The 15,325-nt window shown below is 45.0% G+C and overlaps 2 protein-coding genes across 9 annotated transcripts in view; one reads left to right on the forward strand and one right to left on the reverse strand.

The window, feature by feature from the left end:
- Window positions 1–11,172, reverse strand: part of MPP7 (MAGUK p55 scaffold protein 7) — a 255,744-nt gene extending 244,572 nt beyond the window's left edge. For 2 of the 8 annotated variants that reach the window (XM_507720.7, XM_054660889.2), the window contains exon 1: window positions 10,969–11,172. The gene's annotated coding sequence lies outside the window, so the exon portion shown is untranslated. The remainder of the gene's footprint in view (window positions 1–10,968) is intronic. The other 6 variants (XM_054660890.2, XM_054660897.2, XM_054660885.2 and 3 more) reach the window with 5 other exon arrangements.
- The window catches only part of LOC129136163 (uncharacterized), a 46,055-nt gene extending 31,675 nt beyond the window's left edge, over window positions 1–14,380 (forward strand). The window contains exons 3-5 of the mRNA XM_054660064.2: window positions 8,222–8,342; window positions 10,596–11,577; window positions 13,512–14,380. Of these exons, the coding sequence (XP_054516039.1) occupies window positions 8,222–8,342; window positions 10,596–11,577; window positions 13,512–13,523 (1,115 nt within the window). The 3' untranslated portion in view covers window positions 13,524–14,380. The remainder of the gene's footprint in view (window positions 1–8,221; window positions 8,343–10,595; window positions 11,578–13,511) is intronic.
- The last annotated feature ends 945 nt before the right edge of the window (window positions 14,381–15,325 follow it).

Consider the following 15,325-nt stretch of genomic DNA (forward strand, 5'->3'; position numbering starts at 1 on the left):
AGCCAGCCGCTCTGTCTGGGAGGGAGGTGGGGGGGTCAGCCCCCGCCCGGCCAGCTGCCCCGTCCGGGAGGGAGGTGGGGGGGTTAGCCCCCCGCCTGGCCAGCCGCCCCGTCCAGGAGGTGAGGGGCGCCTCTGCCCGGCCGCCCCTACTGGGAAGTGAGGAGCCCCTCTGCCCGGCCAGCCGCTCTGTCTGGGAGGGAGGTGGGGGGGTCAGCCCCCCGCCCGGCCAGCCGCCCCGTCCGGGAGGGAGGTGGGGGGGTCAGCCCCCCGCCCGGCCAGCCGCCCCGTCCGGGAGGGAGGTGGGGGGGTCAGCCCCCCGCCCGGCCAGCCGCCCCGTCCGGGAGGGAGGTGGGGGGGTCAGCCCCCCGCCCGGCCAGCCGCCCCGTCCGGGAGGGAGGTGGGGGGGGTCAGCCCCCCACCCGGCCAGCCGCCCTGTCCGGGAGGGAGGCGGGGGGGTCAGCCCCCCGCCGGGCCAGCCGCCCCGTCGGGGAAGTGAGGGGCACCTCTGCCCGGCCGCCCCTACTGGGAAGTGAGGAGCCCCTCTGCCCGGCCAGCCGCCCTGTCCGGGAGGGAGGTGGGGGGTCAGCCCCCCGCCCGGCCAGCCGCCCTGTCCGGGAGGTGAGGGGTGCCTCTGCCCGGCCGCCCCTACCGGGAAGTGAGGAGCCCCTCTGCCCGGCCAGCCGCCCCATCCGGGAGGGAGGTGGGGGGGTCAGCCCCCCGCCGGGCCAGCCGCCCCGTCGGGGAAGTGAGGGGCGCCTCTGCCCGGCCGCCCCTACTGGGAAGTGAGGAGCCCCTCTGCCCGGCCAGCCGCCCTGTCCGGGAGGGAGGTGGGGGGTCAGCCCCCCGCCCGGCCAGCCGCCCCGTCCGGGAGGGAGGTGGGGGGGGTCAGCCCCCCGCCCGGCCAGCCGCCCCGTCCGGGAGGTGAGGGGCGCTTCTGCCCGGCCGCCCCTACTGGGAAGTGAGGAGCTCCTCTGCCCGGCCACCACCCCATCTGGGAGGTGTACTCAACAGCTCATTGAGAACGGGCCATGAAGACAATGGCGGTTTTGTGGAATAGAAAGGGGGGAAAGGTGGGGAAAAGATTGAGAGATCGGATGGTTGCCGTGTCTGTGTGGAAAGAGGTAGACATGGGAGACTTTTCATTTTGTTCTGTACTAAGAAAAATTCTTCTGCCTTGGGATCCTGTTGATCTGTGACCTTACCCCCAACCCTGTGCTCTTTGAAACATGTGCTGTATCCACTCAGGGTTGAATGGATTAAGGGCGGTACAAGATGTGCTTTGTTAAACAGATGCTTGAAGGCAGCATGTTCGTTAAGAGTCATCACCACTCCCTAATCTCAAGTACCCAGGGACACAAACACTGCGGAAGGCCGCAGGGTCCTCTGCCTAGGAAAACCAGAGAACTTTGTTCACTTGTTTATCTGCTGACCTTCCCTCCACTGTTGTCCTGTGACCCTGCCAAATCCCCCTCTGCGAGAAACACCCAAGAATGATCAATAAAAAAGAAAATATATATATATATATAAATAAAGAGAAATATGTAATAAAAAAAAAAAAAAGAAAGTGTCAACGAGATAACAATCTGGTCGTACTTAAGGGAATTATGCATATGCCAGAGAGAGGGTCCCCTGGGGGCAAGGAAGAACATGAATGCGGATAGGTGATGAAGGGGAAAGATACAATAAAATAAGGTGGGAGACTCTACACGGACCAATCATGACAGCGTGCCATGAAGTGAGCGCTAACTCCAGTCTGAGCCCCTGAGCTGGGGAGGGAGCGGAGCAGGGCAGCTCCGCATCACAGGTCCCTTCACCCAACCAGCAGGTATTCAGTCTCTACATACCAGGAACTGCATCCCATCCTAGCGACCCAGTAGCAAAAGATCAAGCCCTTACCCTCATAGGGTTTATGTCCTAGTGAAGGAAACAATAAAAAGGAAACAAATAAGATAATGATAAAAGAGTGTTAACAGCTAACAAGTAAGACAGTGATAGTGACAGAAAGTGATGGAAAGAGGGTTTCACTAATGAAAGGATAGCCAGAGGTGAGATCCCACAGGTCTGCAGAAAGAAAATGAACCAGGCATTCAGCAAGCCGAGAGATGAGATCCCAAAGAATTGCGTTCAAGGGCTGGGCGTGGTGGCTCATGCCTGTAATCCCAGCACTTTGGGAGGCCGAGGCGGGCGGATCATGAGATCAGGAGATCCAGACAATCCTGGCTAACACAGTGAAACCCTGTCTCTACTAAAAATACAAAAAAATTAGCCGAGTGCCTGTAGTCCAGTTTAAATATGTTTTAAACTGGAGGCTGAGGCAGGAGAATGGCGTGAAGCCGGGAGGTGGAGCCTGCAGTGAGCTGAGATCACACCACTGCACTCCAGCCTGGGGGACAGAGCAAGACTCCGTCTCAAGAAGAACTGCGTTCAAGGTCATCAAATACAAAGTTGTCATAGTACAGGTGACAGTGTGTTCTAAAGATGACTTTCAGGTACTTCCTGTCATTCAGCTCCCAGAAACAACCTTCAAAATACCTGTTATATAAAATGTAAACTATAAGGATTATTGTGAGAGTCCAACATACGGTGATTAAAGAATGCAAACTTTTTGAAGGGGAAGAGGGAGGAGGCAGCATTGATATGAATGGGCTATGTCTCTAAAAAGTGTTTCTGGAAAATTACTAGGATCCACAAACTTTTCCTTCGCTCCTTAAAAAGTAATTGAGTACTCATATTTTTTCCCCAGCACAGTGCCAGGAAATGAGGTTAAGTATTAAATTTTCTGTCTTTGCTTCAATTGTATAAGATGCAGGATCCTATTTATTTTATATACGTACTGTTTTTATGGATAAAAGAAAACATTTATTGCACGCTTGCAATCTTCAAGGCCCTGTTCCCTGAGCTTCTACACATTGGAGCCCACTTACATTCACAACAAAATACTATATTATTTCCACTTTAGAGACGGAACAACAGAGGTTAAGAAACTTGCCTAAAGTCAAAGTACTAGAAAGCAGCAGAGCAGAGATTCAAACCCAGGTCTTTCAAAGTGTTAACCACTACACTTACGTTTCCCCCTAGAGTGGCTGGCCTCTGCAGTGGCTGTAGCACATGGCCTTAGAACTTATTAGAAATGCAAATCGCCAGGACCTCCCCTCCCAGACCGACTGATCAGAAATTCTGGGGCTGGAAGGCAGCTGCCTAAGGTTTGACAAGCCCTCCGTGTGATCCCAAGGTATGCTAAAGTTTGAGAACCACTGGTAGAAATTTTTCATACTAAGCATAATGTGAAAGGTGAAATTACTACCATTTTGAAACTTCTAAAATATAAAATTTGTATCCTATTTAAAATGACTATGAAGAAACGAAAACAGTGTTAGTTCATTTCCTCACTGCTCAACTTCTTTCTCCCAAACTTGACAAAATGCCTAATCTCTATCCTGATTATACTATGTACAAAAAGGATACTCTGATGAGCGTTAGAGCACAGAGGTCTGAACTCACTCTTCAGAAGTAATCAGAAGCCATAATAGGAAGAGAAAAAAACAATATTTTGAATATCAGCAGAAGCTTGATAAATCTTGGGCCATAACTCCAAATTTTGATCCCAGGCTCAACTCCAAATTTTTACAACATGACTTCAACAGTCTTCCCAATGCCAAAAAAGAAGTTACAACCCCGAGAAATATTTGATTAACAAGATTCAAACTGCTTTAAGTGCACATACAGAGAAACTGTCCAAGAGTGTGTTTTTATCAGGAGTGAAGCTAAGGGATGCCTAATTACACATCAGACCCTCTGACAATATTCACAGCAAAAGGGGTTAACGCTATCCCTGTCCCTGCATACACCTGCCGTGTACGGCATCCTACCTGATCCTTCTCTTTTCAAAGCTATATCTAGACCGGGAGTCTTTTCTCCCCAACTCAAGTACTCAATTTCAGCAGTACAGCTCTATGTGTATTCAAGTTTGCCTGTTTCTAATAAGGCCTTTTTTTGTTGTTAAAGGGATGGAAGACAGAGTATGAGAAATAAGTATATTCAAGCACCTACCATAATCTGAAATCTTCCATAAGCCAAATAACTCTCTGAAGCTATTCACTCGCATACTCAAGTCATTAATTTTATAAATTTCAGGTTTCTACTTATTCCAAAAATTTAAAACGTAAAATTGAAGATTAAGGAGTACTTAGTCCAAGCTTGGACCACAGGAGAGCTATAAACCTGTCTTAAAATGCTTAATGACCTGATTAAGGTCATCAAAGGTAAAGAAAACTCTAGGAAGCAGCCTTTTAATCTGCCTGGCTACTTACAACCACCCACCTTTTCCATGCCCACGCTCTCCTAAGGGCTGAAGGCACTGCCAAGAATGACCTTCCTAGAAGGGCTGAATCCTATTTATTTTCTCTCTCCCAAATCTCCACCAAATCCCCTAAGAACTGGCAGTGTTCTGGTAAGAAACAATTTACCATTGCTCTCCTCCCCACCCACAGTTCAGTGCAACTGAAGTGAACACACACACACCTCAACCACTGAAAGACTTTCTCACTTAGATTCCTATCCTGCATTTTCAAAGTCCAAAGTTGTCTTCAAAATATCTTGCAAAATGCAGTCGTACCAGCTAGTCTTTAATCTCCACTAACATTGCCAGTTCTATACCCAAAATGGATATTGCAACTGCTATGTATTTTCATCTCCCTTCTCTAACAATCAGTAACAAGCAACCCAATCAGTAATAAACAAGCCTGACAAATAGCTCCTAAATTCACAGAGAAAAGAATGGTCTCCTCTCTTTCATAAGTAAAGCAAGCTGATAATGTTCTAGTAAATAGAAAGACTAAATGCCTCTTCAAGAAAAAAACATTTATATGCCTGGAAAAAACATCTTGGGTTTTTTTGTTTTTGTTTTTTTACTTAAGTATCTGTTCATAGTAGGTAGCAAATAATCTTTCCACACATATGCACTTTACCAGTTCTTTTAAAGACTCAGTAATCTAAGAAAGCAAAGCATAAGACTATGCTCAAAGAGCTAAGCCGCAGTTTACATAAAATTTAAACAAAACACAAGACATTAAAAAAAATTCAACGACTCATAAATAAAGACCAATAAATCTACACTTTGGTCTGGGTTTCTGAACACAGGGAGAATCAGAGGGTTCAATAGGAGAGGTTATTTCTGAAATCGTAGGCATACCTTGAAGATATCACATGTTCCATTCCAGACCACCTTAGTAAAACTAACACTGCAATAAGGTAACAGAAATGTTTCTGCTTTCCAAGTGCATATAGAAGTTATATTTACAGTATACTGTGTCTATTATGCTGGCAATAGCATTAGCTCTTAATTTTAAAATGCTTTATAATTTTTTTAAAATGCTAGTGATCATCCGAGCCTTCAGGGAGTCATAATCTTTTTGCTGGTGGAGGGTTTTGCCTTGATGTTGATGGCTGCTGACTGAACAAGGTGCTGGCTGCTGAAAGATGGATGGCTGTGGCAATTTCTTAAAATAAGAAAACAATAAGGCCGGGCGCTGTGGCTCACGCCTGTAATCCTAACACTTTGGGAGGCCGAGGTGGGTGGACTGCGTGAGCTCAGGAGTTCAAGACCAGCCTGGTCAACACAGTGAAACCCCATCTCTACTAAAATATAAAAAATTAGCCAGCCGTGGCAGTGTGCACCTGTAATCCCAGCTACTCAGGAGGCTGAGACAGGAGAATCTCTTAAACCTGGGAGGCGGAGGTTGCAGTGAGCCAAGATCGTGCCATTGCACTCCAGCCTGGGCAACAGAGCAAGACTCCGTCTCAAAAAAATTTAAAAAATGAAGTTTGCCACATCAACTGACTCTGCCTTTCAAAAAAGATCTCTCTTTTGGTAGCATTTCACCCACAGTAGAACCTCATTCACAATTGAAGTCAATCCTATCATACCCTGCCACTGCTTAATTAACCAAGTTTACAGAATATTGTAAATCGTTCATTGTCATTTCAACAATGCTCACAGCATCTTCACCAAGAATAGACTCTCTCTCAAGAAGCCACTTTCTTTGCTCATTCAGAAGAAGCAACTCTTCATCCATTCGAGTTTGATAATAAGATTGCAGCAATTCAGTCATGTTTTCAGGGTCTACTTCTAATTCTAGTTCTCTTACTATTTCCACCACATCTGCAGGTACTTCTTCCACTGAAGTCTTGAACCCCTCAAAGTCATCCATGAGAGCTGGAATCAACTTCTTCTAAACTCCTGTTAATGTTGACATTTTGACCTCCTCCTTTGAATCACAAATGCCCTTAATGGCATCTAGAATTGTGAATCCTTTCCAGGTTTTCAATTTACTTAGCCAAGATCCATCAGAACAATCACTATCTATGGCAGCTATAGCTTTACAAGATGTGCTTCTTAAATAAAACTCTTGAAAGTTGAAATGACTCCTAGATCCATGGGTACAGAGTGGATGTTGTGTTAGCAGGTATGAAAACATTAATTTCCTTGTACATCTCCATCAGAGCTCTTGGGTGACCAGGTGCACTGTCAACGAGCAGCAGTTGTTCAATGGTACCCTTTCTTCTGAGCAGTGGGTCTCGACAGTGAGCTTAACAGATTCAGTAAACCACGCCGTAAACAGATGTACTGTCATCCAGGCTTTGTCGCTCCATTTATAGAGCACAGGCAGAGTAGATTTTGCATGATGCTTAACAATTTTTGGAATGGTAGATGAGCAGTGGCTTCAACTTAAAGTCACCAGCTGCACTAGCTCCAAACAAAAGAGTCAGCCTGGCCTTTGAGGTGAAGCACTGACTTCCTTCTAGCTAAGAAAGTCCGAGACGGCATCTTCTTCCAATATAAGGCTGTTTCATCTACACTGAAAATCTGTTGTTCAGTGTAGCCACCTTCATCAGTGATCTTAGCTAGATATTCTGGATAACATGCTACAGCTTCTATATCAGCATTTGCTGCTTCACCTTGCACTTTTACGTTAGGGAAGCAGCTTCCTTCCTTAAACCTCATGAACCAACCTCTTCTAGCTTCCAACTTTTCTTCTGTAACTTCCTTACCTCTCTCAGCCTTCATCGAATTGAAGAGAGTTAGGGTTTTGCTCTGCTGGCTTAAGGGAATGTTGTGGCTGGTCTGATCTTCTATCCAGACCACTAAAACCTTCTCTATATTAGCAATAAGGCTGTTTCACTTTCTTATCATTTGGACGTTCAGCGGAGTAGCACTTTTAGTTTCTTTCAAGAACCTTTCCTTTGCATTCAGAGCTCTCTTGTTTGGTGCAAGAGGCCTAGCTTTTGGCCTGTTTCAGCTTTTGTCATGACCTCCTCACTAAGCTCACTCATTTGTAGCTTTTTGATTTAAAGTGGGAGACACGCAACTCTCCATTCACTTGAATACTTAGATGCCAATGTAGAGTTATTAATTGGCCTAATTTCAATATTGTTGTGTCTCAGGGAATAGGGAGGCCTGGGGAGAGGAAGAGAGTTGGGGAATGGCCAGTTGGTGGAGATATCAGAACATATGTAACATTTATCAGTTAAGTTCACCATATTATATAGGTGCGGTTCATGGAGCCCCAAAACAATTAGAATCGTAACATCAAAGATCACTGACCAGAGATCACCATAACAGACAGAATAACAATGAAAAGTTTGCAATATTGTGAGAATTACCAAAATATGACAGAGACACACAAAATGAACATATACTATTGGAAAAATAGCACCAATCGACTTGCAGGGTTGCCAACGAACCTTCAGTTTGTAAAAAACACAGTATCTTCAGAGAGTGAGCCTGACTAACAATTTCCTTCACTTTAAATTCAAAATGAAGGAATACCCTTTCCTTCCGAATGTATCTCATTTAACAAAATTCAAGACTTTTTTTTTTTTTTTTTTGAGACGGAGTCTCGCTCTGTGGCCCAGGCTGGAGCGCAGTGGCACGATCTCAGCTTACTGCAAGCTCTGCCTCTTGGGTTCAGGCCAATTCTCCTGCCTCAGCCTCCCGAGTAGCTGGGATTACAGGCGCCCACCACCACGCCCGGCTAATTTTTTCTATTTTTTAGTAGAGACAGGGTTTCACCGTGTTAGCCAGGATGGTCTCAATCTCCTGACCTCGTGATCCACCCGCCTCGGCCTCCCAAAGTGCTGGGATTACAGGCGTGAGCCACCATGCCTGGCCAAAACTCAAGACTTAAGTCATTCATTACAATTTTGTCTGAATTGCAATTAGGAGAGAAACAGCTGCAGTACCTTTATATCTTTGTCAGTGAAATGTTTATAACAAGGAAAAACAAAAATCTGTTTGAAATCTCCAGTAAGCAGCCCCCAGTGCACCATCTAGTGGAAGTCAGGTAGTGTCATAATTAATTTAAAGAAAAAAGTCACAGAAACTCTGAAAACCATTGGGGGAGGGGGAGAAGTCAAAGCTTCAGGTAAGAATACAAGCAAATACTTTACAAACAGCCAAAATATCTTTCCAGTGTCCCACAATGCAAGAGGGCTGGGCTTATGAGAATAAATGATTCATTTTCTGTATAATCAACAGATGATAAAAGTTCCTTTATGGAAATTTTTGCTTGGGTGCTAGAAATTTTGACAGGAGAGTAAAAGTTAAATAAGGCCACTAAAACATAAATAAGTAAATAAATGCTGGGCTAGAGTGACAGCCTTGTGTAAGAAGAGTTGCCTTATATGTTACATGAATATGTTAAAATGTACATGTGAAACAGAGGTATTAGCCACAAAACAAGAGATAACTTCATGATTAGAACAGTTACATTCAGGCTGGGTGCAGTGGTTCATGCCTGTAATCCCAGCACTTTGGGAGGCCAAGGCAGGCAGATCACTTGAGGTCAGGAGTTCGAGACCAGCCTGGCCAACATAGTGAAACCCCATCTCTACAAAAATATTTAAAAAAAAAAAAATAGCTGGGCGTGGTGGCACGCGCCTGTAGTCCCAGCTACTCAAGAGGCTGAGGCAGGAGAATCACTTGAACCAGGGAGGCAGAGATCACAGTGAGCCACTGCACTCCAGCCTGGACAACAGAGTGAGACTCCACCTCAAAAAAAAAAAAAAAAAAAAAAGAGTTCCATTCAGTAATCCATAAGACATTTTCATGTTTCTGATAACTAGTAAATTTAACAAAACCTAACAATTCTCTAGAATTCCCTAAGCCTTAACATCATACAAGCGGCTACTCCCAACTACCCATTTCAGCCTGTCCCACACTAATGCCCAAACTCCTTTGGTCAAGTTATTCTAATTAAGAAATTATTCTTCAATCCGTCTATAAATTTACAGTAAACACTTCCCGAAACAAAGTCATAAGTCATGATCAAAATGCATTACACTTCATTAGTATTTTCCTTCTGCATATCAATTATTTCTATTCAATTCAAAAAAAGGTACCGAAATTCAATGCTGAGCTAGAGATGCAAACACAAATAAGGTTCTCTAATTTGGAAAGCTTCCCAAAATTTAAAATAGAGATTTTCACACAGCATTCCTAACTTTTGTTTGTTTTGCCTGTGTGGAAAATTACCTTTCACCTGAAATTCAAACTAGCTAAGCAACCTGAATGGAAAGAAAAACCTCACAGATATTTCTTTACTTGAAAATAAGCATCTCCACATCTGACCTGTGTATACGGGATCAAATTGGTATGCAGAAGTTGGCTTGATGGCGGGAATCTTACCCAGATTTTGGATTAAATCCATTATAGGTATAAAATAAAGTAGGAGTAAAGTGGGGCAGGATTCCTTTCATTTCTAGGGCTTTCAGTTGACATACCTGTAAAATGGACATGCTATGCACAGCCTGCCTCAGAAGAGTAGGAGGATGGCATACTATATAATTGATAGAGTGCTATGAGCTTCACGATTAAATGGAAATACTGTTTTTATAGAACCAGAGTGAACCTGAGCATAGAAAACTCTCCAAGGGCCATCGCTGTGACATTACCGCTAAAACTCAGTGACCTTCATCAATTCACTTGTAAACAAGCAATATATTGAGCAAGTCAAAGGAAAGGCAGCAACAATTCAAGATACTTCTTTATAAGTAAATCAAATTACGTAATTAATAACCCAGGATTTACCTGCAAACTATTACTGCCTGACTAGCAGGTGCATCCCCAAAGCCTCGAGTACAGAGACTGTTTTTAGAAAGCCCCCCCCCCTTTTTTAATGTGAATATTTTTTTAAAAATTAGAAAAAGAAAAAAATCACAATTCTACTCCCACCCATGGCACAGTGACAGAAACAAGGTCCCACCCCCACAATCCTTTCAAACCTGCACAGGCATTCCTCACGAACACTCCTCCCCCTCATTCCTACCTCACCGCTCCCCACTTCAGCCCAGACAAAGCTGAGTTACTCGGCTGGGTCTACCTGTCACTTAAGAAAAAGCCCCCAAATAGATTCACGCTAAATGCTGCTTTTAATTTTTTAAATAGCAAATAAGTAAATAAATAATGCTATCGTGTGGATTACACGGCCAAACGCCTGTTCTCAGAAAACATGTAATTAACACGACCCAAGTGAAGACGCCTTTCTGGCTTAGGGAAAGAAAAAAAAGAAGCCAGCCAGCTTATCGCTCCCTTTCAGTCGGTTCTTTTCCCCGGGGAGCCGGACTCTGACTCAACTCCGCAGTTTTTCCTCCACCTGCCGGTCCTCCCCGCCCTGGGTCGGCCCCGCCACCGCCCCCGCCCGGAGTCCCGCGCGTCAACAGGGGTCTCCAGGGGTCCTCAGGGTCCCGCCCGAGGCGGCCCCGCCCCTGCCCCGGCCCCGCCCCCACCTCCTCACAAGGTGCCCGCCGCGGGCTCCCGGGCTGAGGCGCCTAGAGGCCGGCAGGAGGCTCCGGAGGACCGCGGCACCGCTCGGCCCGGTCGCCGGCGCAGGGAGCAGCTTCGGGGGCCGACCCCACCGCCCGAGCCTAGCCCTGGGCTCCGACAGGCGCTCCCCAGAGGCGCCCCATTACCTGCTCTGGGCTGCCGCGGTCCGCGGGCAGGAGGCGCACTCGCTCTGGCCCCTGCAGCCCCGGGCCCGGAGGCAAGGAGGCAGCGACCGCCACCGCCGCAGAGGACAATCGGGAGCCAGCGGGCTCGGCACCGCCGCGGCGGGCGCAGAACGCACGAGCCCAGTGGGAGCCCGGCCCCCGCCTCCAGCCCGGCTAGTAACCAACACGGCCCCCACCCTCGGAGGGGCGGGACCGCGGTTGGAGGGGCGGGGCGGGGCTGCACCGCCCGCGGGTAAGAGGGGCCTGCTGATAGGCTGCGAAGGCGATAGGCGTCTCAGACTTGAAGACAGCCTCTCCAGCAGAACTCCCTCATTGGTCGGCAAGAGAAAACAAAGCTGGGCTCTGATTGGTGACAGCTCTGTAGCTCCTCCTCATACCCGCAGTCCCCGCAAGTTCCACCCCTGCCCGCCCGGTTCGCTCGCCCTTGGTTCCCACTCCCAGGTGGCTGCAGACTGGGGGGTGTTTCATGGACGAGCAACCTCCCTGAGGAGAACCCCGGATACGCAGGTTCATTCGCCAGATGCGAGTTTTCTTAAGCCGCTGCGATTCTCTAATTTCAGTATGAACTCGGTGAATAACGTAATCTTTAACTTCCTTTGCATTCAGACAAGTCTCCTAGGTTTAAAAATGCTGCATAAGATTGAGAGGGATATTGTTATGCACGAAAAAAGACATAAGGTGTTTTCACCTTTGGCGACACTGTAGGTGACTTTTTTTCTTATTACCTTTTTGTGTTCCATATTGAACATGTACTACATGATTAGAAAAAAAAATTATTAAATAGAAAAATGAGTAGGGTGCGGAGAATGGTAAAGACAAACTTTAAGGAAATCCAGAGAACTGATTCTTTCACAATAGAAGAAAATACAGTAAACATGCTTAATATCTGAGGGCTGCCCCAAAAAAACATGAACTGGTATCAGCGCCCTTCAGCTCTCTTAAAGAACTTTACATATGTGACCGAAGTGCCCCCATACTCCTTCCTATCATGTAACCAACACATAATGTGGACAGCACTACACTGCAAACAGAATTACAGGAAGACTCTTATAGGAAGAATTAGAATCCAAAGTACACAATCAATAAAGCTTTAGAAAAAGGGGTAGTAAAAAGCGGAAGACAAAAAAAAATCAGGTAATATAAATTGGAAAGCTCAGCTAATGGAGGGAATTATCAGAAAAAAAAATAATGCGACAACACTTCAAGATGTGATAGAGACTTTGAATGGAAAGCTGAAGGGAGAGGAAGGGGATTGAGATAAGGATCAATGACCTGCAGTTAATATGAGCTCTCAGAACACATCCCCCAGAACTGGTGTCAGCCTAGAAGGCAAGAAGCATTTCTCACCTAGGGACCACTCTCACTTAACTCTCTCTAGCTGCCTTAACATTCTGTTTGTTCTTGTCATTCTCGCAAAGTTCTAAAACAGGCTATTTGAAATTAAGCACTTCCCCCCAGCAACTCCGTGAATTACGTAATAGTGAAAAATGGAGATAGACAAAAAGCAAACCTGAGGAAGGAAAGGAATGTTAAGGTAAACATAAACTTAAAGAGAAGTAAGGGCAAAACACCTGATAGAAAGAAGACAAGAAATTCTTTTTTCTCTCTTACTTCCTGAGAATAAAGTAAAGCTCTTTGGAGGACAGAATAACCTTATTGCCTAACAAAAAGAGTTTTTACCAAACCTTTCTAATAATAACTGTAATTCTAAACTGTAGTCTAAAAATACGTGTCCTAAAGTAAGTACTTTGAGCAAATAGTTTTGAGATCTAATATTTTTACATTGTGTAAGGAAAAGAAGAGGAACTTAGCCTAGTATGAACAAACTGTAGGGAATACCCTTCAAAAGTTTCTTCTACAATAACACCTGAAATTCCATCACTAACATTCTTTCACTGGGATTAAATAATGTATGTCTAAGATTATTCTTTTATTCATTTACTCATCAAACATAATCAATATTAATCATCAAATACTAGATACTGCAATGAACGAGGCTTTCTACTAAGCACTCAGAGTATAGCCTTGAACAAGACAGACTTGCAGCTATTTTTATCAGTAGAAGATGGACAATGATCCAATAAAAAGATAAACTTGCAGACCGGGATCAGGGCAAAGAAGAAAACAGTGACCAGAGGGATGGGAGACACACTTAATTTTGGGAAAGGAGAAAAATGCTTTAAGGAGAAATGATCTAAGAGAAATGCTCTAAGATTTGAGGCACTACCTAAATAAGAAAACACCAACTTAGCAAAACTCCAGGGCAGATAAAATAGCAAGAACAAAGGACTTGAAGTAGGAAGAAAAGTGATGTATAGCAAGAACAGAGAGAAAGCCAGCATGGGTATCATGGTGCATAAGGAGAGTGCTACTAGACAGGTTGGAGAAGGAGGTGAGGACCTTGTAGGCAATGATAACTTTGTATTTTGTTACAAGGATTCCTGACAGGCAACATCGAGTTGCTGATAGTGGAGTAAAATCATTATTTTTTTTTCCTTTTTCAGAGTCACCAGTAAAATGAGCATTCATTCATTAAGCCAATCATCAGGAATAGATCTAGGAAGAACCTACTGTTTACTAGAAATAGGTTAGATCTGTGGATATAACAATGAATAAGACAAGACTGGTGGATCTATAGAGAAACTATTACTGCACAGGTGATGGGGAAATCAAGAGTACTATGGGGCCAAGGAGACTGTCCTGCAGCAAATGAGGAATAAGCTGAAACATCAGTAGGAGCCATCCCAGAGAAAAGGGACAGGGTTCTAGATCCAGAGAACAACAGAAGAGCATTCAGCGCCTGCAAGGGAGCAGGGGATCTAATGCAAAGCCATTGCGTAACCAGTCAACTTTCCCCACATCACAAGATTGCCTAGCCTGGATGGTCCCAGAATGTTGAAACAAATGTCTAATTAGTAACGACATTCTGAATGCTTGGGAGCTGAGCAAAATATGAGGAGAAGCAACCTGATTTTTGTTTCATATTATCATCTCCTTTATTCCAGCAACAAAAGACACTGAAAATAGTAAATGCCCACTTTCAACCATGACAGCCCTTTTAGGATAGTAACGGTGAGCAGTATTAATCCTATTTGACCAGAACTAGGGCAGAGTTGAAGCCCCTGGAGTAGAGATCTGTTCTATTAGCCCCAGCCTTTCCGCCTGCTTCTTGGGATGGCTATCTTTACTTTATCAGTTGAGCCTCCAGCATTAGCAGATACCTATAAGGGAAGAGAGCCAGCCCTCACTATGGAGGGCCAGAAAGAGAAAGCACCAGACATTAGGAAATGTCAAAGTATCTCAGTACATCCAGCTGATTAGTGACAGATAAGTCAAAATTTGCAGCAACTAAATAAATCAAAAAGTAGATTTTAAAATGTGATCTTTGAAATATTTGGCACAATGCTTCAAAGCCACTGAAAAGCTATCTCTTCACCCTAATAGAGGACAGAAATTCATTAGATAGACAGAAGAGGCTGCATACAGTAGCCCGTGCCCATAATCTCAACAACTTTGGAGGCCAAGGTGGAAAGATTACTTGAGGCCAGGAAATCAACACCAGCCTGAGCAACATAGCAAGAAATCTTTACGAAAAATTTAAAAATTAGCCAGGTTTGGTGGTGTGCAGCTGTAGTCCTAGCTACTCGGGAGGCTGGGGTGGGAGGATTGCTTGAGGCCAGGAGTTCTAGGCTGCAGTGAACAGAGATTTTGCCACTGCGTTCCAGCCTGGGCAACAGAGTAAGACCCTGTCTCTAAAATAGATGATAGATAGATAGATAGATAGATAGAGATAGATGATAGATAATAGATAGTTGATAGATAGATAGATGATAGATAATAGATAGTTGATAGATAGATAATAGATCGTTGATTGATAGATTAGATAGATGTATAATAGAACCCAAAGGCAAAAATAAGTTAGTCCTCAGGAAGACCCAGATCGCAGACCTGAAAAGCCAGGAGGAACTCAATGGAATTTTTTTCCATAGCAGGTGCTCTCTCTACACCTGTGCTCTATTCTCCTATTCTGATAACCAGCCCCTGGCTCCTATGTCCCAGTGTCAGAGAAATGATGTTCCAGAGCTGCACCCACAAGGACTAAATCACCTGCCTAACCCTAACCCTAATCATAGATGATGGGGGCTGCAGGGGACCAGTATGGCTGCCAGGGCCCATCCCTGTTTATGAGCAGAGGTTTCCCAGAGAAGACACACTGGGCAGATTACCAGACAGGCATTCATTGCACCCCTGACATTTTCAATCGCCAGTCAATGAGGCTTCATTTCTAGTTACTAAAAGTCTTCACCTGCTGTTTATA

Source organism: Pan troglodytes, chromosome 8 (assembly GCF_028858775.2).
Source record: "Pan troglodytes isolate AG18354 chromosome 8, NHGRI_mPanTro3-v2.0_pri, whole genome shotgun sequence".
In the NCBI taxonomy this organism is placed as follows: Eukaryota; Metazoa; Chordata; class Mammalia; order Primates; family Hominidae; genus Pan; species Pan troglodytes.